The 27,558-nt window shown below is 37.8% G+C and overlaps 1 protein-coding gene across 4 annotated transcripts in view; it reads right to left on the bottom strand.

Annotated features, from left to right (window-relative positions):
* EML4 (EMAP like 4) overlaps nucleotides 1-27,558 on the bottom strand; it is a 165,840-nt gene that overhangs the window by 67,378 nt on the left and 70,904 nt on the right. For all 4 annotated transcript variants that reach the window (XM_007970827.3, XM_007970828.3, XM_007970829.3 and 1 more), the window contains exons 2-3: nucleotides 19,810-19,992; nucleotides 4,049-4,178 (exon numbers count right to left, since the gene is read on the bottom strand). In XM_007970827.3, the coding sequence (XP_007969018.1) occupies nucleotides 4,049-4,178; nucleotides 19,810-19,992 (313 nt within the window). The remainder of the gene's footprint in view (nucleotides 1-4,048; nucleotides 4,179-19,809; nucleotides 19,993-27,558) is intronic.

Below are 27,558 nucleotides of genomic sequence, written 5' to 3'. Positions count from 1 at the left end.
AGGTCATACAGCTAATACAATTTGCACTGTTTTCATTCAAGAAGGACAATATTTCTTTGAAAATTCCAGAAGCTATTAACATCTTCAGTGAAGAATTTATAAAAATTCTAAGGTGATACATCCCATGAAGATTGCCCCTTTAGACAGAAATGGTCTCTAATACATTTTGCCATCTTGGCAGATTTTGGGGGACAAATGAAGGTCTCTTAACTGACCTCAGATTACCCAAATCAGAGGATTATCTGTGTAAAGCATAATGACCGATGCCAAAGGAACACTAAATATTCATGTTTAAAACGTTATTCTCCAATTCCTGTTTTTTTCCTGTATACTTCTACTCCCGTCAATTGAGTTTTACACTTACCAAGAGTTTAAGTTTTTCCCCCAAATCTGTTTATGTTGGTTATTTTAATTATGTAAGTTAATTAAATACAAAGAGAATAGCAATTTCTATGAAAACTAAGTTTAATGCTCTGGAAAGACTACAAAAAAATGAGTTACTAAAAAAAATTGCTGTTAAATTTAGTGTGAGTGACACAATTTAAAAAAATCACAGAAGCAGTTGGGCGCAGTGACTCACGCCTGCAATTCCAGCACTTTGGGAGGCGAGTGGATCACCTGGGGTCAGGAGTTCAAGACCAGCCCAGGCAACATGGTGAAACTCCGTCTCTACTGAAAATACAAAAATTAGCTTGGTGCAGTGGTGTGTGCCTATAATCCCAGCTACTCGGCAGGCTGAGGCAGAAGAATCGCTTGAGCCGGGGAGGTGGAGGTTGCAGTGAGAGGAGATTGCACCATTACACTCCAGCTTGGATGACAGCGTGAGACTGTCTCAAAAAACAAACAAATCACAGAGCCTGGGTGTGGTGGCTCGCACCTGTAATCCCAGTACTTTGGAAGGTCAAGACAGGAGGACCACTTGAGCCCAGGAGTTCAAGACGAGCCTGGGCAACATAGTGAGACCCTGTCTCTTTAAAAAAAAAAAAAAAAAAAAATTGGCCTGGCACGGTGGCTCATGCGTGCAATCCCAGCACTTTGGGAGGCCGAGGCGGGGCTGATCACGAGGTCAGGATATCGAGACCATCCTGGCTAACAAAGTGAAACCCCGTCTCTACTAAAAAATACAAAAAATTAGCCCAGTGTGGTGGTGGGCACCTGTAGTCCCAACTACTTGGAAGGCTGAGGCAGGAGAATGGCGTGAACCCAGGAGGCAGAGCTTGCAGTGAGCCGAGATCACGCCACTGCACTCCAGCCTGGGTGACAGAGCGAGACTTTGTCTTAAAAAAAAAAAAAAAAAAATCATAGAAAGAGAGATGAGTTCTAACATACTCTTCTGCCAGAGTTTTAAATTTCTTACTCATTTCATTTCTGAGAACTGAAACTAAAAATTTTAGAAAGTTATTTATGGGTATATTTTATGAAAGACAGTCAACAAGGAATTTGATCAGACATACATATTTAGAGGGTAGGTTTGGTCTTTCATTTAAAAACTGATGAATGAATACAGGTGAATATATCTTATGTTAAAATATTTCAGATATTTAGGTATAAATTCTTTGGATTCTGTACTTTGACTCTTGGTTAATAAACCACCTGCTATTCCTAACCAGACTGGATAAGTGTACTTATACTGAAAACACTCTAGACAATATTATAAAGCTGATGAAATCAAGACTTGAATTTCAGTGATGAAAAGGTAGGAAACTACTAAATGCCTATTTCTTTTCTTTTCTTTTCTTTCCTTTTTTTTTTTTGAGATGAAGTCTTGCTCTGTCATCCAGGCTGGAGTGCAGTGCTATGATATTGGCTCACTGCAACTTCCAAGGTTCAAGCAATTCTTCCACCTCAGCTTCCCCAGCAGTTGAGATTACAGGCGCCCGCCACCACACCCAGCTAATTTTTACATTTTTAGTAGAGATGGGGTTACATCATGTTGGCCAGACTGTTCTCAAACTCCTGACCTCAGCTGATTTGCCTGCCACGGCCTTCCAAAGTGCTGGGATTACAGGCGTGAGCCACTGCGCCCAGCCCTGAATGTCTTTCTTAATCAAAGGACGTTTTGTAATTCGATTATAAGGTACATAATCAACAAGAAAATTTGTTCAAGAACATTTTAAATAAATGTACATAATATATACAATTTATCACATAATAGGTTAAAATGTTAGAGTATATTTTAATGTCAAGTGACATTTCTTAACCTGATACACTTCTGATAACTTCTGACTTCAGACTGGCCCTTGACTATCTACTTTGTGATCAATTTTTTAAAGTGGGTGCTAAGAAATACAATTTTGGCCGGGCGCAGTGGCTCACACCTGTAATCCCAGCACTTTGGGAGGTTAAGGCGGGCGGATCACCCGAGGTTGGGAGTTTGAGACCAGCCTGACCAACATGGAGAAACCCTGTCTCTACTAAAAATACAAAATTAGCTGGGTGTGGTGGTGCATGCCTGTAATCCCAGCTACTCCCGGTGCTGAGGCAGGAGAAATGCTTGAAGACGGGAGGTGCACGTTGCGGTGAGCCAAGATTGCGCCACTGCACTCCAGCCTGGGCAACAAGAGTGAAACTCCATCTCAAAAAATATATGTATATAAAATAAAGAAAAAATAAAAAAATAAAAATTAAGAAATATAATTATACTTCAAGAATGTCAGATTAACTTAAAAACTGAGTTCCAGTATGTCCAACTCTCTCAAAAACAAAAACAAAAAACAGAATTTACTTCTTTCTTGCTGTTCTTCAACAAGAATACAGAGGCCACTAGTTTTATGTGGGCCCAGTACAACCTAAAAGAGCCATTTTCCTTCTGGGTTATTTAAAAGCAAAATAAAGGGATCCTGGATCATAAACTAACAAACTCAGCTGGCCTTAGACTGTTGAATCACTAATGTGCATAATACTGATCACTACACACCAACAGTACAATAGCTACGTAAGAAAATGGGCTGAATCTGAACCATTACTGGATACAACATGGAAATGTATTTAAAATTGTACTAACATTTTCTTACGGTTTCTCCTTTTCTACTCAAAGTGGAGTACAGGTAATAAATGTTAGCATCCTTTGTAGCGGAAAGTCTAGATTCTGTAATAACAATGTCAAAGACTGAGTTCTAGAAGGAATTTTTAAAAGGGCTGAAGATCTTGGTATTTCTTTAACATTCTTGTAGTTAACTGTTTGGTTAAGTACCTATGAATCCTCACCGATGAATAATTCGGTCACTGGCATTAGTTTATTGAGGTAAGCATTTTCCATCAGTACACTGTTAACACATGATCTTATTACTTAAGATTTTCCTCACTCATTCTTTGAAGAAACTGGTTTTAAGATTTTCACCTATGGTCTTATCACCTATGGTCTCTCCAAACTCTACATCAAATAATTTGCTAGAAATTACAAAAGAGGGAAAATTCTGCGAGCACTTTTATTGGAGTAAATTAATTAACTGATGAAAAGAACATAAAGAATGCAAATCTATAATCCACTGAAACTTACACTGCTGTAATTCCACAGCCCTCCTGCCCGCCATCCCCTAACACACACACACACACACACACACACACACCCCTCGGATAGTACTATATTTTTGAAATAAGCCTTCATTTTATAGTTATGGTTAAAAAATAAAAGTTATAATAGCATTTGACATCCCACTGACATAGACATATCAAATATTCTGTTTTCCCTTTAAAAATGCTGTATCAAATATATCACTTGCTATGGAAAATTCACTTATACAATTTCTTTAAATATAGTGATGCTTATCAACAGATACTTGTTAAAAAAGAAACAAAACAAAACCAGGAAATGAAACTGCTTTCTTTCTTAGTGAGAAAGGAAAGCTTCCTCAAACAACTTGACAGGTATGATGAGTGCAAGCTGAGTGAGCACAGGCTAAACGTCTCTACTTTCACAGTTTAAGAATTCAAAGGACATGCTCATTTGAATTCAAACAGCTCTATTTCATATTCTTTCTAAAGGTAGACCTCTACCACATTCAGACAATTTTGCAATGTTAGTTTTCCCCACTTCACAAACAGGTACCTTTTAGCAGCAGATGAAAGAGTTTCTTTTCCTGCAATTGAGACAGCGCTGGTATGACTTGGTTTTCTGTTTGCACCACTTCCATTGGTTATACAGGACATGGGAATAGCTGCTCGAGGGCTTGGTTGGCCTAAAGATAATTAAGGAAAAAAAATTATATCAAATTTGAATATATTCCTCAAAGATCTAAATTTTAAAATTAAGTCCATTTGGAAGGAGGGGAGGGTGAAAAAAAATTAAGTACATTATTGTTTATAACTTTTGAGCAGAGCGCCCCACTGGTATGCAGCACATGATATTGTCTCAAGACTTAATCCCATCAAAACAGACCTATAGGAAAGCCATACTAATTTACTAAAACACAGTTGGGCTAGTTCTCTTAGCTAAATGGTTTGCTTTACCACACACAGTGGCCTTATAACACATGATTCAAATGTGTGCCTCAAGTAAACCATAAATCCCATGTCATCAATCTTCAAAAACAGCTTGTTTGTTAAAATCATAAATTTTAAATCCTAGAAACCATAAATATTAAATTCTAGACTGTTACTCCATATAAACAAAGCATAAGTATATAAAGTTAACCTCTCCTTTAACTTACACAGTACAAGGAGTGGAATAAATGTGTGATTGGTATATTGGCATGGTCAGAACACACAACATCACAAGATAAAACAGTCCTGTCTATACTAAGAGTCAAGTAAAGATTTGGAAATAGAGAACATTTTTATTTTTTAATTTTTGGACTCAGTTTTCTCATGTGCACACAAGTAATATCTTAAGGTACCAGAGTACCTTAAGAAGTTCTACACATGGTGGTATAACACTGCATTTTTGTCAAGAGTAAGATGTTGGAGGTCATTTGTATCATAATCACCTAACATGCTTCCTTAATATAGATTCCTAAGTCCTACATTAGATTGAATGAATTAGAAGACAGGAAGAAGACCTGCTGCATTTATTTTTGAAACCTCTTAAGAAATATTTTTTTACATATAAGTTATATTAACCCTCAAATTATGCAAATATCACTGGTCATTAGATATAGTTAGAATATGTCAAACAAGTTACTTGTTTTATCAGTAGCTTTTTAAAAACTGTGATAAAACAGTCCTAAAATTTATCATTTTAACCATTTACAAATGTACAATTCAGTGACAATTAGTATATTCACAATGTTGTGCAACCATCACCACTACCAAGTTCCAGAATATTTTCATCACCCCAAATAGAAACCACGTATCCACTGGCCAGGCGCGGTGGCTCAGCCTATAATCCCAGCACTTTGGGAGGCCCAGGCGGGTGGATCATGAAGTCAGGAGATTGAGACCATCCTGGTTAACACAGTGAAACCCCATCTCTACTAAAAATACAAAAAATTAGCCAGGCGTGGTGGCAGCCACCTGTAGTCCCAGTTACTCGGGAGGCTGAGGCAGCAGAATGGCGCGAACCCAGGAGGCGGCGCTTGCAGTGAGCGGAGATCGCGCCACACTGCACTCCAGCCTGGGCCAAAGAGCGAGACTAGGTCTCACTCCATTAAGCGGTCACTCCCTCCCCACACCCCACCCTCCAAAGAAGCCACACCTTGTTTGGCTTCTTCTATATAGTACAATGTTTTCAAGGTTCACCATGTTGTAGCACGTATATTTCATTCTTTTTTATGACTGAAAAATATTCCATTGTATAGATATATTTTGTTTTTCATCTGTTGATGATCATCTGGATTGTTTCCACCTTCCCCTTTGGCTAATGGGAATAGTGCTGCCATAAACATTTGTGTAAAAATTTTCATATGAACACCTGTTTTCAATTATTTTGAGTATATACCTAGGAGCGGAACTGCTGAGCCACGGTTGTTGTATGTGCAACTCTTTGAGGAACTGCCAAATACAGTGGCTGCACCATTTTACAATTCCACCAGCAATGTACGAGGGTTCCAGTGTCACCATATTCTTGCCAACACTTGTTACTTTCAGGTTAAAAAAACTCAAGAGGGTATTAAGTGTTACCTCATTGAGTTTTGGTTTCATTGATTCTATTGTTTTTCTATTCCCTACTTCATTTATTTTGCTCTAATCTTTATTTCCTTCCCTCTGCTAAGCCTTGGATTTAGTTTACTCTTCTTTCCTAGTCTTTTTTTTTTTTTTTTTGAGACAGGGTCTCGCTCTGTTGCCCAGGCTGAAGTGTCATGGCACAATCATGGCTCAGTGCTGCCACAGCCTCCAAAGGCGCAATCCATCTGTCAACCTCAGCCTCATGAGCAGCTGTGACTACAGGTGCACACCACCATGTCTGGCTAATTTTTGTATTTTTTTTGTAGAGACAGGGTTTTGCCACATTGCCCAGGCTGGTCTCTAACTTAGGTTCAAGCAATCCACCTGCCTCAGACTCCCAAAGTGCTGGGATTATAGGTGTGAGCCACTGTGCCCGGCCACCAATTACAGGCATTTTTACCATTATTTTACCAATGCCTCAAATGGCGTATCAACTTCAATTGCTCAAACATTTTGCCCACTTTAAGAATAGGCTTTCCAGGCAAACAGGGTCTGGAGTGGACCTCAAGCAATCTCCTACAGCTACAACCTACAGCTGAGGATCCTGACTGTTAGAAGGAAAGCTATCAAACAGGAAGGACACCTACACCAAAACCCCATCAGTACATCACCATCATCAAAGACCAGAGGCAGATAAAACCACAAAGATGGGGAAAAAGCAGGGCAGAAAAGCTGGAAATTCAAAAAATAAGAGCGCATCTCCCCCGGAAAAGGAGCGCAGCTCATCGCCAGCAACGGATCAAAGCTGGACGGAGAATGACTTCGACGAGATGAGAGAAGAAGGCTTCAGTCCATCAAATTTCTCAGAGCTAAAGGAGGAATTACGTACCCAGTGCAAAGAAACTAAAAATCTTGAAAAAAAAAGTGGAAGAATTGATGGCTAGAGTAATTAATGCAGAGAAGCTCACAAACGAAATGAAAGAGACGAAAACCATGGCACGAGAAATACGTGACAAATGCACAAGCTTCAGTAACCGTCTCGATCAACTGGAAGAAAGAATGTCAGCGATGGAGGATCAAATGAATGAAATGAAGCGAGAAGAGAAACCAAAAGAAAAAAGAAGAAAAAGAAATGAACAAAGCCTGCAAGAAGTATGGGATTATGTAAAAAGACCAAATCTACGTCTGATTGGGGTGCCTGAAAGTGAGGGGGAAAATGGAACCAAGTTGGAAAACACTCTTCAGGATATCATCCAGGAGAACTTCCCCAACCTAGTAGGGCAGGCCAACATTCAAATCCAGGAAATACAGAGAACGCCACAAAGATACTCCTCGAGAAGAGCAACTCCAAGACACATAATTGCCAGATTCACCAAAGTTGAAATGAAGGAAAAAATCTTAAGGGCAGCCAGAGAGAAAGGTCGGGTTACCCACAAAGGGAAGCCCATCAGACTAACAGCAGATCTCTCGGCAGAAACTCTTCAAGCCAGAAGAGAGTGGGGGCCAATATTCAACATTCTTAAAGAAAAGAATTTTAAACCCAGAATTTTATATCCAGCCAAACTAAGTTTCATAAGTGAAGGAGAAATAAAATCCTTTACAGATAAGCAAATGCTTAGAGATTTTGTCACCACTAGGCCTGCCTTACAAGAGACCCTGAAGGAAGCACTAAACATGGAAAGGAACAACCGGTACCAGCCACTGCAAAAACATGCCAAAATGTAAAGACCATCAAGGCTAGGAAGAAACTGCATCAACTAACGAGCAAAATAACCAGTTAATATCATAATGGCAGGATCAAGTTCACACATAACAATCTTAACCTTAAATGTAAATGGACTAAATGCTCCAATTAAAAGACACAGACTGGCAAACTGGATAAAGAGTCAAGATCCATCAGTCTGCTGTATTCAGGAGACCCATCTCACACGCAGAGACATACATAGGCTCAAAATAAAGGGATGGAGGAAGATTTACCAAGCAAATGGAGAACACAAAAAAGCGGGGGTTGCAATACTAGTCTCTGATAAAACAGACTTTAAACCATCAAAGATCAAAAGAGACAAAGAAGGCCATTACATAATGGTAAAGGGATCAATTCAACAGGAAGAGCTAACTATCCTAAATATATATGCACCCAATACAGGAGCACCCAGATTCATAAAGCAAGTCCTTAGAGACTTACAAAGAGACTTAGACTCCCATACAATAATAATGGGAGACTTCAACACTCCACTGTCAACATTAGACAGATCAACGAGACAGAAAGTTAACAAGGATATCCAGGAATTGAACTCATCTCTGCAGCAAGCAGACCTAATAGACATCTATAGAACTCTCCACCCCAAATCAACAGAATATACATTCTTCTCAGCACCACATCGTACTTACTCCAAAATTGACCACGTAATCGGAAGTAAAGCACTCCTCAGCAAATGTACAAGAACAGAAATTATAACAAACTGTCTCTCAGACCACAGTGCAATCAAATTAGAACTCAGGACTAAGAAACTCAATCAAAACCGCTCAACTACATGGAAACTGAACAACCTGCTCCTGAATGACTACTGGGTACATAACGAAATGAAGGCAGAAATAAAGATGTTCTTTGAAACCAATGAGAACAAAGATACAACATACCAGAATCTCTGGGACACATTTAAAGCAGTGTGTAGAGGGAAATTTATAGCACTAAATGCCCACAAGAGAAAGCAGGAAAGATCTAAAATTGACACTCTAACATCGCAATTAAAAGAACTAGAGAAGCAAGAGCAAACACATTCGAAAGCTAGCAGAAGGCAAGAAATAACTAAGATCAGAGCAGAACTGAAGGAGATAGAGACACAAAAAACTCTCCAAAAAATCAATGAATCCAGGAGTTGGTTTTTTGAAAAGATCAACAAAATTGACAGACCACTAGCAAGACTAATAAAGAAGAAAAGAGAGAAGAATCAAATCGACGCAATTAAAAATGATAAAGGGGATATCACCACCGACCCCACAGAAATACAAACTACCATCAGAGAATACTATAAACACCTCTACGCAAATAAACTGGAAAATCTAGAAGAAATGGATAATTTCCTGGACACTTACACTCTTCCAAGACTAAACCAGGAAGAAGTTGAATCCCTGAATAGACCAATAGTAGGCTCTGAAATTGAGGCAATAATTAATAGCCTACCAACCAAAAAAAGTCCAGGACCAGATGGATTCACAGCTGAATTCTACCAAAGGTACAAGGAGGAGCTGGTACCATTCCTTCTGAAACTATTCCAATCAATAGAAAAAGAGGGAATCCTCCCTAACTCATTTTATGAGGCCAACATCATCCTGATACCAAAGCCTGGCAGAGACACAACAAAAAAAGAGAATTTTAGACCAATATCCCTGATGAACATCGATGCAAAAATCCTCAATAAAATACTGGCAAACCGGATTCAGCAGCACATCAAAAAGCTTATCCACCATGATCAAGTGGGCTTCATCCCTGGGATGCAAGGCTGGTTCAACATTCGCAAATCAATAAACATAATCCAGCATATAAACAGAACCAAAGACAAGAACCACATCATTATCTCAATAGATGCAGAAAAGGCTTTTGACAAAATTCAACAGCCCTTCATGCTAAAAACGCTCAATAAATTCGGTATTGATGGAACGTACCTCAAAATCATAAGAGCTATTTATGACAAACCCACAGCCAATATCATACTGAATGGGCAAAAACTGGAAAAATTCCCTTTGAAAACTGGCACAAGACAGGGATGCCCTCTCTCACCACTCCTATTCAACATAGTGTTGGAAGTTCTGGCTAGGGCAATCAGGCAAGAGAAAGAAATCAAGGGGATTCAGTTAGGAAAAGAAGAAGTCAAATTGTCCCTGTTTGCAGACGACATGATTGTATATTTAGAAAACCCCATTGTCTCAGCCCAAAATCTCCTTAAGCTGATCAGCAACTTCAGCAAAGTCTCAGGATACAAAATTAATGTGCAAAAATCACAAGCATTCTTATACACCAGTGACAGTCAAACAGAGAGCCAAATCAGGAATGAACTTCCATTCACAATTGCTTCAAAGAGAATAAAATACCTAGGAATCCAACTTACAAGGGATGTAAAGGACCTCTTCAAGGAGAACTACAAACCACTGCTCAGTGAAATCAAAGAGGACACAAACAAATGGAAGAACATACCATGCTCATGGATAGGAAGAATCAATATCGTGAAAATGGCCATACTGCCCAAGGTAATTTATAGATTCAATGCCATCCCCATCAAGCTACCAATGAGCTTCTTCACAGAATTGGAAAAAACTGCTTTAAAGTTCATATGGAACCAAAAAAGAGCTCGCATCTCCAAGACAATCCTAAGTCAAAAGAACAAAGCTGGAGGCATCACGCTACCTGACTTCAAACTATACTACAAGGCTACAGTAACCAAAACAGCATGGTACTGGTACCAAAACAGAGATAGAGACCAATGGAACAGAACAGAGTCCTCAGAAATAATACCACACATCTACAGCCATCTGATCTTTGACAAACCTGAGAGAAACAAGAAATGGGGAAAGGATTCCCTATTTAATAAATGGTGCTGGGAAAACTGGCTAGCCATAAGTAGAAAGCTGAAACTGGATCCTTTCCTTACTCCTTATACGAAAATTAATTCAAGATGGATTAGAGACTTAAATGTTAGACCTAATACCATAAAAATCCTAGAGGAAAACCTAGGTAGTACCATTCAGGACATAGGCATGGGCAAAGACTTCATGTCTAAAACACCAAAAGCAACGGCAACATAAGCCAAAATTGACAAATGGGATCTCATCAAACTAAAGAGTTTTGGGAGTTATACCTGATGTAAATGACGAGTTGATGGGTGCAGCACACCAACATGGCACAAGTATACATATGTAGCAAACCTGCACGTTGTGCACATGTACCCTACAACTTGAAGTTTAATAATAATAAATAAATTTAAAAAAAAAAAAAAAAAAAAAAGAATGGGCTTTCTTCTTAATAACTGAGGCATACAAGTTCTTCAAATATTCTACATAAAAGTCCTCTGACAAATACATGTCTGGCAAATATTTTCTCTTATTCTGTAGCTTGCTCTTTTATTTTCAAAACAGTTTTTGAAAGAACAAGATTCTTACATTTTGATGAAATTCAATTAATTGATTTTTCTCTTATAGTCTGTGCTTGTTTGTGTGCTACTTATGAAATCTTTGTCAAACTCAAGGTCACTAAGATCTTTCTTATATAAGTTTTAGCCCTTACATTGAGGTCTATGATCCATTTTGATTTAATTTTTGTTTATGGTGTGAGATAAGAGTCAAAGTATTTTTGGTTTTTTTGTCTTTTTTTCCCCTGGCATATGACTTTAATAACTCTTGAATTAGGGTTGAAATAACTTGAGCACTCTGCCTAGCACACAGAAAGTACTTAATACCAAAACAACTAAATGGATGCAACTTCACCACCAAATTTCTCTTCTGGATTATGCTGAGTTTATCTTGAGTCTCTCTTCTTGCAGTTTTACCCTACACTATGGCATTGCTACACTGTGCCAGAATGACCTAACACATGCTATGTATCTTTAAATTTAATGCCACAAACTGTAATATGCCCCATCATTTTAAGTACCATTAGAAAGAAGTATTTCCTATTAGAACTATAAGACACCATCAATAGTAATATGCACTGTAATTTCAGGGATGTTAAAAATGTCAAAAACATAGGCATCTTGGACTGATTACTATAAATCTGCCTGTCAGTCCTCAGCTTAAGATTCTTTAGTGGCTCTCCACTACCGTCAGGATGAAAACTTAATTCCCTAAAAAGGTGTAAGAAAACCTTCCACTATGGGCCCTACCCGTCTATGTTCATTTCTTGAAACTCCCAATCTCACACCCTGTGCTTCAGTTTATTTTGAATTCCTAAACTAAGTACTTTTGACTCTTCTGCATTTCTGCACCTGGATGACCCTTCTCTCCGGCATACGCTAGTCACCTCTGCTTGCCTAAACTGTTATGTATTCATCATCCATGCACCAATCAAATATTTACTCAGGACCAATTATAATCCTAGTCTTATGTTTACAAAGGTGTACAAGGCAGTTGCTGACATCAAGGAATTCAAAATCTTCAAGGAGAATCACATCGGCAATGAAAACATGTGGTAAGTACAGTAACAGAGATATATCAATGGAGTATCATGGAAGTACAAAGAAAGGACACATAATTCTGTAAGGATGACAGACACAGAGCTCAAGGAAGGCTTCCTTGAAAAAATACACAATAAGACCTTAAAGAATAAGAAAGAAATAGACAACTGAACGGGTGGTGATAAGATACTTGGATCCATTGCACTACGTGTAAAGCTACAGAAACACTCTAACAGCAAAGTGAGTGTATGTATTTGTGGCATTGAGTGGTTGTTAGTGGGGAGACAAAAAGCTCCTTGATGTGGCCAGGATGTAGAATGAAAGGGGATAGTTCAGAGACAAGAGGTAAGTAGCATTCAGATGATGCAAACTTTATTTATAGAGAATAAAGAATCACTAAAGGGTTTTAAGCTGAAAAAGAGAGTTCAATTTACATTCTAGAGAATACCCTCTGGTAGCCATGTGGAGAACTGATTTCAGGGCAGTGGTCTGAGAATAAGATGGTGGGGACCAAGAGCTAGGTAGCGTGAATGAAAAAGTGAAGGAAGTTTTAAGAACCATGGTGGAAATCATCATAACGCCAGGATGAAGGTCAATAAAAACTTTTATACTTGATCATGACATGAGAATGCTAATCACTATAGTTTACACCCCTTAATGACAGACTCAAGTATATGACCTTACTGACATCTTAGCCTGAAAGTTCCTAAATACAAATAAATTTCGGTGTACTGCAGACTAACAGAGTAAAGTTATCACTAAGAACTGCTGCATATTCCAAAGCTCAAAATCTGAAATCCTTCTTGCTACTCTGGTACGTATTATTTTATTCTTGCATCTATCCCAACCTGTCTCTCTAAAACTGTAATTTTATCACAACTTCCTGTTTCTATAACTAACTTCTTCTGGCATTCAATTTACAAACAATGTATTGTTTCTCAGCTAGCCTTGGGATGACTATGTTAGTGACCTCTTACAAATAGTGTATGATCTAGTGGGAGCAATGAATATATATGCCAAAAGAGATGTACAAATAAAAATTTAAAACAATTCCAAAAGGTGACAAAAAATAGATCATTTTCAGAAAATAATTTCTGAGGCCTTTAAGATGGCTACAGTTTTGATCAGAAGAAGGGTAGAGATAGTTTAGTTGATATTCCAAATTTTTTATTTATCTCGAATTCTCTATCACATGCCTCATGGCTCTAATGGTATACTTCTTCCACTCCTCATTTTTAAGCCCTTTGTCACTTTTCTCAATTGGCTGATTACTCTTGCTTTATTCTATGTACCACAGCTTCATAAAAGGGTTCCACCCTATTTATCCATAGGAATTTAATTTGACCTCTAAAGAAAAATCCTCTAGAAAATGTGAACACCTTAAGATGATAATGATCATTTGCCTGTCAATAATTTATGTGATACTCAAATTCTATCTTCTCCATTTGGAATTTTATCTGTATACTTCTGCCTTCCTCTTATTTCACAGGAAAATGTACCCTTAGGCCTTTCAACTTGTGGCCACTACTTAAGAGTACATTTTGAGTGGAAATGACAAAGAAGCATTCGACTCTCATATAGAAATGGCACTCTGCAAACGGTAATTGCTACCTGGTCTGAGGCAATACCTGCCAATATACAGTCATGCACTGCATAATGACGTCTTGTTCCACGATGGACTGCATATACAACAGTGGTCCAAAAAGATTCAAATACTGTATTTTTACTGTATCTTTTCTATGTTTAGGTTTGTTAGATATACATATACTTACCGTTGTGTTACAGCTGCCTATGTAACCTAGGAGCAATAGACTATACCAGGGGTCCCCAACCCCTGGGCCACAGACTGGTACCTTCGTGGCCTGTTAGAAACCAGGCCGGACAGCAGGAGGTGAGAAGTCAGCGAGTGAAGCTTCATCTGTATTTACAGCTGCTCGCTATCACTTGCATCACCAGCTGAGCTCAGCCTCCTGTCAGATCAGAGGCGGTATTGAATTCTCATAGGAAAGCAAATCCTATTGTGAACTGTGCATGTGAGGGATCTAGGTTGCATGCTCTTATGAGAATTTAATGCCTGATGATCTATCACTGTCTCCCATCACCCCAAGATGGGACCATCTAGTTGTAGGAAAACAGACTCAGGGCTCCCACTGATTCTACATTATGGTGAGTTCTATAATTATTTCATTATATATTACTACGTAATAAGAATAGAACAACAAATGTAATATGCTTGAATGATCCCAACACCTCCCCCCACCCACCCCAGTCTGCAGAAAAATGGTCTTCCATGAAACCAGTCCCTGGTGCCAAAAAAGTTGGGGACCACTGGGCTATGCCATACAGCCTAGATGCATACTATGCTATACCATCTAGGTTTGTGTAAGTACACCCTATAATGCTCAAACAGGGAAAAAATTGCCCAATGATGCATTTCTCAGAACGTATCCCTGTTAAGTGATGCATGACTATACTTCTACACAAAAAATAACGAGACACTCCCTCATCCCCTTCCACAGTTACCAGTCATTTTAGTGTAAGGGTCCCACCAAGGCAATTCATACCTTCCTAAGCTGATGGATGTAGTGTGCTTATCAACAACATTTACAGGAAACCTATGATAATCCCTGAATCCTCCCAAATGTTATTTGGGCCAGGAGCTGAATGATACAGATCTGTGCCTTTAGAGTATCCCAGATTTTACATAATTAGCAATGTTTCTATTGGAGAATCTACCCCTACACTTCAATTTTGCCTTTGGGTTCTTTCATTTCTCAAGTAGCAATTACAATGCTTTGTACTTTGGCTTAACCAGCAGTTTCCTGATTTAAATGACTGACTGCCACCTTCAGATAAATTTAACTTTTTAACTTCTGTATCATTGTGTACTAACAGCTTGTCTTCACATAATGCCACTGGGCTGTGTTCTCAAATTACATTCATTTGGTCACCTCAAGAGGTCCTAACGAGTTTCCCAGGCACCAGCTGTGACATAATTCGTCTTCTTGGCAGCTAAAACTTCCAGTGTTCTCTGGGCCTTCCCTTTTGCTCCGAAGTACAGGTAAATTTTTTTTGCTTTTGGCAAGGATTCAGCTGCAACTGGTGCATATATTACGAACATATGCTGTCAAAAGGAAAGAATTCTCTGACAGAGGAGAAAGTATATGAAAAATTTAAGTGACTGGCCACCTTAAAAACTCATGGGAAAATTTTCTACCTCAGTCAAGTACCCTGCATAATTTACTCAAGAAAAAAATGGGTCTTAGCTTTAAATACTGCTGGCACACTGGAGAAGATAAACTAAGACAACCAAATATATTTAAAGGTTAGGTGTGTTTCTGATTTTGGTATTTACTGAATGGCAATACTAGTATGAAGCAACATAGAAGAATTTCATTAAGCCCTTAGCACACACATCATTAACATTTACTTTTGGTCATATCTGATGACAACTTATGTCCTTCCCATATCACCACCATCTAGCAAAATCATACAACAGCTGTCTTCAGTAATAGGGAAGTTGACCTGTCCTTTGAATCACAGCTTCATAAAAGGGTTCTATCCTATTTATCCATAGGAATTTAATTTGACCTCTAAAGAAAAATCCTCTAGAAAATGTAAATACCTTAAGATGATAATGATCATTTTCCTGTCAATAATTTATGTGATATTCAATACTATAAATTCTAATTTCACAAGGGGCTAAAAAAAAAAAAATCACATATAAAACTGTCTATAATATAAAAAATGACTTTACTTTTTAATTAAGGAAAAAATACAAATCCCTACAATTTCATTTTTAATGTTATGAAAAACTTCACTTATTTGAAAATATCTTGCTTAAAATATTTATTCCAAATTTTCTTACCACTAATTTATTAATCTTGTTTAATATCAAAACTGAGATGATCTATTTTAGGTTGTACACAAATGTCAATAGTGAAGAGTCACTTAAATTCCAATTGCTTTCAACAATATGCTATATATAAACTCCAAGATAAAGCTGTTCAGAGTTGCCAATAACATTATGAAACTTTACATATGTATTTCTCTCAATGTCTTAATATCAATATTGGAAACATAATTAGTTGGACGTATTTTTCCATTAAAGGGAAATATAATAATTACTCACATGAATTATTCTCATCTATGAAATAATTATTTTCTCAAATTATTAATCAATACCCCCATCAATCCATTTCATAGACTTGCCTGTGTCCCAGGCAACAGAGTAACTCAAAGAGTGAACCACCTTAGCATATTATAAAATAGCAAAGTTAATTACGAAGTATAATTTTAAAATCAATTGGGAAAAAAAACCTCTCTGTAATTAATAAGGTTATTAAAAAGAATTAAAAGTTAGTGTTATGTGAAAAGAAAAAGTTCCACAGAGATGGTTCTGTGGCTCCAGAAGTAGGTAATCCTTCACTAAAGAGCCATTAACAAAACTGATCCTAGACTCACTTTAGAGACACAGGAATTATAACTAAGGATAATCAGAAAAGCACCAGAAACGACAACTTACAAAAAGTAAGTTCCTGGGGAATAGGAATTATAGCTAGTTAACTGTATTTATATTTCATGACATTGAGAAGTAGGTGCTAAATAACTCATGTGTCATACAAAATATTTGTGTATACGCTGGAAAAAAAGCAATTTTTAAATTTCTTTAAAATACTTCAGAATTTTCTTTACTGAAATACCTTAGTAGATACAATATGAGAGAAAATATCTTTAAAATTTTTCTCAATTTACATAAAATTACAACGTACTGCTGTTTCAGCATATTAAAAAGACTTTGAAGACCAAGGCAGATTACTTGAGCCCAGGAGTTTGAGACCAGCCTGGGCAACATAGCGAGATTCCACCTGTACAAAAAAAGAAAAGATTTTAGTAGGGTGTGGTGGTGTACACCTGTAGTCCTGGCTACTCCAGAGGCTGAGGAAGGAGGATCACTTGTACCCAAGAGTTTGAGGTTACAGTGAGCCTGGGTGACAGAGTAAGACTGTGTCTCTTAAGTTAAAAAAAAAAAAACCTAAATATAAGCTACTTAAAATAAGCTTTTAAAAATGTGAATAGCAATCAAACATCATTATCATTATAGGTTAATTTTTTTTTTTTTTTGAGACGGAGTCTGGCTCTATCACCCAGGCTGGAGTGCAGTGGCGCGATCTCAGCTCACTGCAAGCTCCGCCTCCCGGGTTCACGCCATTCTCCTGCCTCAGCCTCCCGTATTATAGGTTTTAAAATACTTCTATGTACCCCCGGGTTCTGAGTCTGTATATTATATATAGGAAACTTGTTCTTCTCTCTCTACACAAAGCTTATATTCCCTATAAAGCCCATATACATTAACTGATCTAGCTCCTTATTCTACTCTAAAATTCCAAAATTCCCCTATAAAAATCAATTTATAACCAAACAAAACTTTCTTCTGGCTTGATCTTGGCGGTCCTCAAAGTTGGGTCTCTAAAAAGTAAACAAATCAAGCAAGCAAGCAAGCGTAATTTAACACAATCAGTCAAAGTGGTTTCTATCAAGTCTTTTGCCAAACCCTCAGGTCCCTTACCCTTTGTCATTGACATATTTATCTTACTATCACTAATGAAAAAGATCAATCCTATCTTCCACCTAACTCTCCACTGTAAATACACAGATCCAGAGTACATGAGGCTGAGAGGGAAAAGAGTGGGAATCACAAAACTGGGCAGAATGATACTCACCTTTCCTCCACAATAAGTTTCCCGTCTCCACACCCTCAGGGTCTTTCAGCATCTCTTTCAAAAGTCTACGGTCTTCCATTCTCTGCTTTAACCACTCCAAACATGTATTCCTTTTTTTCTACCACTGATGACCTATCTTTCTGCCTAAAGGTTATCAGTGTCTCAATGTATATTCACAGTTATCAGATCTAGAAGTTGTAGTTCTCAGGAGACAGTGATAAGGACTAAAACTTCCAACCCTGACAACTGTGAATATATATCAACCTCCACTCAGTTGTATCTGTTCATTCTATCTTAGAAGTAGTACTCTTCTGTTTAAGACTAATAGCTTCTCACCTGCTCTAAGATCCCTTCTCAAATTCTCAGGATACTTGCCTCATCAATTACCACTTTATTTCTCCATATTGGTCTTTCTCTCTGCTGCCTTTTTGTCCTCAACCTATCTTTGCACTCAAGTCTATCATGTATTTTTAACAAATTTTTAAAAGTAATTAAAATTGGCCTTCAACAAAGCATCCTCTCCTAGTTATTAGCACCTTCCTCCACTCAGGTGAATTTTTTGAGAGCGGCTATATTTGTTGCTCTCAATTCTACAATTCTCCTAAATTGCTGCTTCTCAAAATACTGGTATTTGATTTGCAGTTCTATTACTCCACTAAAATTGCTTTTGGAGAGGTTTCTAATATTGCTGTAAATGCCAAGTCCAAAGGTCATCTCTCAGTCTTTGTTTTATCTGACATCTCTGTAGCAGCTGGCAATGCGCATCACTTTTTGTGCTATGCTGAAATGTTAGAGTTCCCAATGGAACTATCCCGAACTGCCTTCTCATTTTACATCCTCTATGGCTTCAACTATCATCCATAAGAGGAACATTCCCAAATTCTTGTTGCTAGCCAAGACTAACATGAGCACTAGATCCATATGTAATTCAGCTACCAATATGTATCTCTACATACCATACACACCCCAAACAACATTCAGAAACTGAATTCACAATCTTTCTTCTAAATCTGCTTCTCATTTGCTGGTTGGCTGACTGCACTATCTCCTACTCGGCTAGAATTTGGGAGTTAAATAAAATTCCTCCCTAGGTTAATAATTTACATGGACTTATTGAAGTAGGAAGGCAAGCCAATAAATGTTGTCACTTTTCCCATGGCCAAAATGGGCATAATAATGCCAATTCCCATCTACTCTACCAATAAATCAGCAAGAGACATCAAATGATATGTTCAAATACTTGATTTGTGTAAAGAATGATAAAATTCTTTCTTGGTGGTTGAAGGAAGGCAAAAGGTACACTACATCTGCTCCAAACTCAGAGCAACAGGGTCTTGATGACTGTTTCTCTCAACCTTGAAAACTCCCAATACTGAAAAGTTAAAAGTCCCATTATACTGGGCTAGTAAGCGTCAAAGCTTAAATTAATTTTTTCAGGATTCTGCTGACTACCACAGAGGGTTCAGAATAAAGCTATTTAAACTATAATGATTTTAATTATGTTTCTGTATTGACAACAGAATTAATTTTAAAAACACATGAGTGCCTACCAGTTAGGTTCAATATGAAATGAGACACAAAATAATGATTCAGCTCCTGCCCTCAGTAAACTTATCAACTAGTTAGAAGACACTAACTTAACACAAATACTGTAACATAAAAAACCTGTTATAATCAGTGGACTACGCAAAAATTCTTTATTTTAAATAATAAAGAATAAACTTTCACAACTTTTTGGGAATTAAAAAAAAGGAAATGGAAAACAAACCATAATCACAAGTAATCAACATAAGAAACTAGTTTTATATTTCCAACTTCAACTTTCAAAGAAAATACTGCAAAAAGCAAGACTCTTCTTAACTTTACAACACAATTACCTTTACTTGAGACTGATTTTTTCACTGAGGCCACATGATCTTCAGAGATTGCAAGACGCCTCAAAACATCAGCCAAAGCTGCCTTTAGCACAGTGATTTCGTCTTCTTGTTGCTGAACTCGTGACTCAAGAGCTGACAGGCGATCTTGAACATCAGAAGTACTTGCAGCAGAAATACTATCATCTATAAAATAAAATATGGAATATTATCAAAGTAAACTGCTTGAGAAATAATTTCTGATAAGAAAAGCTATCCCAGATAAGACTTACAAAAGATGAGAAGAACTCTGGCTAGGTGAAGTGGCTCGTGCCTGTAATTCCAGCACTTTGAGGGGCCAAGGTGGGCAGATCACTTGAGGTCAGGAGTTGGAGACCAGCCTGGCCAACATGGTGAAACTTCGTCTCTACTAACAATACAAAAAATTAGCCGGGCATGATGGTGCACTTCTGTAATTCCAGCTATGCGGGAGGCTGAGGCACGAGAATCACGTGAACCCCGGAGGCGGATGTTGCAGTGAGCCCAGATTGTGCCACTGCACTCTAGTCTGGGCAACACAGCAAGACTCTGTCTCAAAAAAAAAGAAAGAAAAACAGAAAAAAAAAGAGAAAATTTCAAAACAAAAAACCCATAACATCCCATCATGTTGACACATATGAACCTTCCATAAAGATTTTCATAGCTATCTTAATTTAAAATAATACAAGTTAATAAATTTGACAAATAATTAAAATGGTGAAAATCTTCCCCAAGGTCAAATTCCCCCTATTTTTATAACATCATCTTAATTGGTTTTCTCAGGAAAATGCTCCCTAAATACATCATCTTGTAGACATCAGGAAACTTGCAAGACAGCAAACTATCCAACCTTTCTTAATTACAACATTATTATCACAGTTCTCTATGAAAACAGAAAAGGCATATAAATCACTTCTGTTCGGCTTTATGTATCAGATAGGGAGTCTATCACTTTAACCAACAACCATGAGGAAGCATTCTTTACTAATTTACTCTTTACTGTACTATTATACTCTCCCACACCCCACAGAAGTCAGTATTGCTATGTAATTAACAAAAGACTTTTCGCTGCTCCTTCTCTCCACCTAACACCACGACCTCTCTTAAAAAAAGGTTTTTATGAAGTACATACTTAATACTTGCCTTAGGTTACGTAACAGCAACAAGAGAAAGACTATTCAAATAAGGCTTAGCTATACAACAGCAATACGTAACTTTATACTACTGTATTTGTTGAGTCAACCAGAATCTAAACATATAGAAACATCAATTGCTGGCTGGGTGCGGTGGCTCACGCCTATAATCCCAGCACTTTGGGAGGCCCAGGCGGGCAGATTACGAGGTCAGGAGATTGAGACCATCTGGGCCAACAAGGTGAAACCCCGTCTCTACTAAAATACAAAAAATTAGCCGGGCATGGTGGCATGAGCCTGTAGTCCCAGTTACTCGGGAGGCTGAGGCAGGAGAATCACTTGAACCTGGGAGGCAGAGGCTGCAGTGAGCCGAGATCACGCCACTGCACTCCAGCCTGGCAAAAGAGCAAGACCCCGTCTCAAAAAAAAAAAGAAAAAAGAAAAAAGAAACATTAATCGCTATTGCTTCATTCAGTATAAGCAGGAAAATTCAGGGAAATAACTAAGTGTTAAAAACACCCTTGGCTTACACTGAGGAGACGTTTTAGTTTCTAATGTAAGAGTTGTTTGGACCAGACTGAGATCATTTAAATGATGTTTCACTCATTCAGATGATAACGCAGAATGTATTGTTTTTGTCTCATACTGAGATAGTATGCTATGAAACTTAACAATTTAATTCAAAGTTTGAGTTAAAATCACCACCACAACATTTAAAAACCAAAGCTATCACCATTACATTATGGAACAGTAAACAATATTCATATTTCATATTTAAGATCATATACAGCACCAGACCTCTCATGCATACATATGTACTCTCTTCTGTCTTTACTAGTATTTCACTGACAATCTTATCTTTGAGAAGTACTGATTTTGAAGGAAAACTGGGTTTCATCTTTAATTTAGACTTCAAATTCTGATTCCATATTAACTAGTTACATAATCTTAGGCAAGTTATTTTAGTTGAGTATTAATTTCTTCATCTTTAAATAGGATTGTTATAAGGAGGGTGCGCCTAGGATATGTACAAAGCACAAAAGTTAGAATTTGAAAGCTCTGAGCACATTTGTTACTTAAAGGCAGATGTGTCCAACTCTGAGATGCTTAAGGAATAAGAACAATTCAGTCTCTCGCCTTAGAAATTTGTATATTTTAAGTATTTTTCATGTCCACAGTGGTCTAGCTGAATTCTAGCTTATCTATATTCTTTGTAAGTATGTTAGACTATGGTCACTGTTCTTTCTACCCAGAATGTTTTCCTATTCTTCTTCTGACAGAAAGAATAGCCCCTCTTGTCTTTTGTGAAACTCCACCATATTTCTTGCTCCTAGTAGGGCTGTCAATCTATGATGCCTCACTTTCCCCTCTGCCCTCCATACTATGAGACTGAACCACATAAAATGGCCTTTACAGTTGTATACATATTACTATTAGAAATTTCAGCTGGGCACGGCAGCTCACGACTGTAATTCTAGCACTTAGGGAGGCCAAGGTGGGCGGATCGCTTGAGCCCAGGAGTTCGAGACCAGCCTGGGCAACACAGTGAAAATCCATGTCTACCAAAACAGAAAAAATTAGCTGGGCATGGTGGCCATGTTTGTAGTCCCAGCTACTCGGGAAAGTGAAGTGGAAGGATCACTTAAACCCAGTCAAGTATGTGTTTAAGTCAAAGATTCAGTGAGCTTTAATCACGCCACTGCACTTAAACCTGGGTAAAATGAGGAAGACCCTGTCAGAAAGAGAAGAAAACAGAAAAGAGAAAAGAAAAGAGAAAAAATGAAAAGAAAAGAAAAAACGGAAGGGAGGGAGGGAGAAAAGGAAAGAAGGAGAAAGGGAGGGAAGGAGAAAGGGAGGGAGGTAGGAAGGAAGGGAGGCAGAAAGGAAGGAAGGAAGGAAGGGAGGGAGGGAGGGAGAGGAGAGAGGGAGGGAGTTAATATGGCTCAATCTAACACTACCACAGGAGTAGTAGTCATGAGATACAGGCTAGGCCAAATGAAGCCCTCTTGAATCTTCCAGAGACAGAGTTATAGCCCATCCTCCTTTGTTCTCCAGCTACAAAGATGTCACCCCAGGACTGTCAAAAATAAAGGTGGTTCTAACTACCTTGTGTTCCAGTTCTAGTCTCTGAAGCCCTGGCTCTTCAATTCTGAGAGCTACTCCAATATTCCTCCCAGCTAATTATGTAACCTAATAAATTCACTTTTTGCAAGCCATTATTTGTAAACCAAAGGCCATGATTAAGTCAGTAAACTATATGGATATGTTTTTCTAAATTGTTCTCAATTCATGAAAGATGAGCTATACCTTCATATTATAACCACAGATAAAATGCTTATATGATTTTTGTAAACATATAACCTGCTTAATTATTCCGGGAGGACAGCTGAGCTAGTAGATCACCAGACTATAATGCCAAGGTTAGGGTGCTAGGTTTTAGTGCCAACTTGGTATCTTTTACTTTCAGCAAACTTTTACAAACTTTGATTTTTAAAAAAATGACTAAGGTTTTTAAGTTGTGTGAAACTTGGATAGTGACGAGAAAGGTGGTTCAGCTTGTAAAATTCCTATCAAACCCTGATAGACGCTGTGAGACACAAGAACAGTTTTTCAAAGGGCATAACACTGATAGACACAAGGACAATTTTTCAAAGGGCATAACACTGACAGACACAAGGACAATTTTTCAAAGGACATAACACGTACAAAGTTAACCATTAACAATGTCCCGCATTTACATTGTGCCTTTCATATTTATTACCTCAGCCCACACCCCCCTACACACACTATCTATATTTTATATTGGAGGAAATAGCTCAAGAAACTAAGTAACTTGCTCAAGGTCACCAAACTAATCTAGATATCTGAGACTCAAAGACAAGTCTTTTGACTTTCAACTTAAGTGCCCTTTATTTTATTCCACACTGCATCCTAACAATAATCACATGAGGAGCAAACAAATACTTCCTTTCACAAAGCCACGCAAGGGGCTTCAAAACTATTGAGTGATTTAATCAGTTTTTTGTTTCAGGAAGATCATTTTGGTTGCTCCGTGAGAACAGACTGGAACAGGGTAAGAGTAAATGCAAGAACAGACAGGAGGCTATTGTAGTAACCCATGTGAAAGGTGATGATGGCCCATGTTAGGGTTAAAATGTTCAAGTGTCTCAGTTTCTTTCTCCAGAACAAGTATGTCTCCTGTCTCAGTATAAATATTATCATAATGCCCCCTCTTTCACTCTCAAGTTCCCTGGCTTGGATGATCAATTACAGGGTCACTATAGCCAAGGCAACAAGCAATGGCAATGTAACGGAACATAGTAGTTGATCCCCAGAGTTCCTCATAGCTCTAATTCCTTCCTGTCTAAAATCCTGGCTCTTAACCCTTTCAGGAGCATGAATTTCTTTGAGAATCCAATAAAAGCATGGTAGAACAGCGTACGAACTCTGGTATTATACTGACTAAATACATCTATCTGTTTTCTTTTTTCTTTTTTTTGAGACTCTCTCTGTCGACTAGGCTGGAGTGCAGTGGTGTGATCTCACTGTAACCTCCGCCTCCTGGGTTCAAGAGATTGTCCTGCCTCAGCCTCAATTAGCTGAGGCTGGGAACAGCTGGGAGATTACAGAGGTGCGTGCCACCACACCCAGCTAAATTGTATTATGATTATTATTTTTGTAGATACGGGGTTTTGCCATGTTGGTCAGCCTGGTCTCAAACTCCTGACCTCAAGGGATCTGCCCACCTTCGCCTCCCAAAGTGCTGGGATTACAGGTGTGAGCCACAGTGCCCGGCCATCTGTTTGCTATTTACCAACTCTGTGACTGTTTTCTTCATGTGTAATTACTCATGCGAACTGGGTACTTACCTGAGGCTTTGGATGATTAGATGAAATAATGCACAGCATGGCCATATAGGGTGGTTTCAATAAGTTATCATCCTACAGTGATGTTCTTTACTGCACTGTTATTGCCACAAAATTAGAAATGACCTAAGGTCTAAGGATGAGGTTAAATAAGCTATGATATGTCCATACCATCGAATATCATGCAATAATTTAAAATAACAGACAAGCATAAGCTAAAAATTTGAAAGTTCTACAAGACGACTTAAGTGAATAAGCAAACTGCAAAACAATACGTACTGAATAATTTATAGACACACACCAAAACACACTTTTAAAAATTAACACAAAAAACGTATACACACACACATATGTATATATAATGTACACAGAAAGAAGTTGTGAAGTACACACATCAAACTGGTAACTGGGTTACCTCTGACTAGGAAGGTGAGATTAGAAAAGTGGGAATAAAGAGAAATTTTTGCTTTTCAGTGTAGGTATTCTCATATTATTCGAATTTCACAATAAAAATGTGTATTAATTTATGCCCTTTAAGGTAAAATGCACTGCTTCTGAAGTTTAACTTCTTAAAACAAGTTTCCTCCAGTTACAGTGTTCCAATGTTATAAGGAACATACAAAGCAGAATGCAAATAACTTAAATTTCTGTCATAGATTACTAAAACAAGAACAGACACTATCTTAAAGTCCAACAACCGCTTTCATCATTTTATGAATAAGTAAACTAAGACTCTGAGACATCAGGTGAGTTACCCATGGTCACACAGCAAACTGGAGTCAGAGTTCCTTCCTCTGATGACTCTACATAATCCACTGCTCTTGTTCTTTCCATTTTGAAGACTTTGCTCTTACTTTTCTTCCCTCCCAATCTCTAAGATACCACCATTCTCATTCACAATAAACTAAGGGATATAACTGTTCGGTAAATGAATATATTTTCTGAGGGCTATTAACATTCCCTTTTCTTGATCCAAGTAGATCATTTTCCTTATACACCCCTACCTTTTTTATAGAGTAGGAGTATAAGCTAAAAACAGTAATCCCCCTCCCTTTAAAAAATTTTTGGTAATTGCCCCCTTTTTTTTTATTTAAATTTTTGCTCCTTCTCAAAATAGTTTCCAGCTTTCAAGGTTGAAATATGAAATACAAATGAATTCTCAAGCATTTTTGAACTTGTTAAGGAAAAAGTAAACAATGAAGAGAAAATAGAGATCCACAAACCTCTTACTATATCAGTCTAATCTATTTACTGGCATGAGTCAGTCTCTTTTTAGCAGCACAAGGAAATTTATATGTGACTGGTACACTTTATATTTTAAAGTTTAAAATATTACAGTTTAAAGAATACAATTATAGCTATTCATTATGCTTTTATTACACGGAATCATATTTTCTGAACTGTTGAGAAATGTGTCACCTTTGCAGAGATAAGTATATTATGTTTTATTATAAATATCCAAAAGTTGGCAATCCAGTATTACATCATCATATCAAAATGAGACATGCCTACACATTCTAGTATCTTTGGATTTTATTGATTTTGTATCTTTCTAAAACAGAATACTTACTGTCTTGTTTTCTTAGTGGGGGCATACAATCATAATGTAACCACTTCTTGGTGATTCAGTCTTCATTTAGAATATTAATTACTATGCTGCAAGCACTGTGGTGAAATGATACCCTAGAGGCTATTATATTTCTAATTAAATAATTGAGAACCATGGCTCAGGCCTGTAATTCAGCACTTTGAAAGGTTGAGGCAGGAGGATTGCATGAGCCAAGAAGTTCAAGACCAGCCTGAGCAACCTAGGGTGGCCCTGTCTCTACAAAAAAAATTAGCCAGGGGGTGGCAGCACATGCCTATAGTCCCAGTCCTAAGGCAGTAGGATCACTTGAGCCTAAGAGGTCACGGCTGCAGTAAGCCAAGATTGTGGCAATGCACTCCAGTTTATATGATAGAGCAAGACCCTGTCTTCAAAATAAATAAATAACAATTTTTTAAAAGTTATCCAGCTGTGGTGGCATATGCTTGTAGTTGAGGGGCTGAGGCAGTAGAATTGTCTGAGCCCAGTTCAAGGCTGCAGTGAGCTATAACTGCATCACTGCACTCCAGCCTGGGCAAAAGAGCAAGACCCTATTGCTAAAATAAATAAATAAATAAATACAAATACAAATACAATAAAATTACATTTTCGATTTTCTTTTTTGTAGAGATGGGGTCTCAGTATGTTGCCCAAGCTGGTCTTGAATTCCCACCCTCAAGCAATCCTCTCTGCTCAGCCTCCCAAAGTGCTGGGATTACAGGCATGAGCCACTGCACCAGACCACGTTTTTGGTTTTCTAATCTTTCTTTCTACTTTTCTCCTTACCTCTTTGCAGTTAGGATTAGCTATGCCTATCCACAGCAATGCTCCCTTTCCAATCTAATTTCCTACATTACGGGATACTGAATAACTAAGCTTTTTAACTGTTTATATGAGAAGTCTCTAACATGAAGACCTCTTCTATTTTAAAAATGTATTATAGGTTGAGTATCCCTTATCTGAATTGCTGGGGACCAGAAGTGTTTCAGACCTCAAATTTTTCAGATTTTGGAATATCTGCATATATATAATGAGGTATCTTGTGGAGGGGATCCAACTCTAATCACAAAATTCATTTATGTTTCACTTACGTCTTACACACATGTCCTGAAGGTAATCCTATACAATATTTTAAAAAATAATTTTGTGC

This window comes from Chlorocebus sabaeus, chromosome 14 (assembly GCF_047675955.1).
Source record: "Chlorocebus sabaeus isolate Y175 chromosome 14, mChlSab1.0.hap1, whole genome shotgun sequence".
Taxonomy (NCBI): domain Eukaryota; kingdom Metazoa; phylum Chordata; class Mammalia; order Primates; family Cercopithecidae; genus Chlorocebus; species Chlorocebus sabaeus.
The sequence above is the reverse complement of the archived record's forward strand: the minus strand, read 5'-3'. Positions and strand labels throughout refer to the sequence as shown.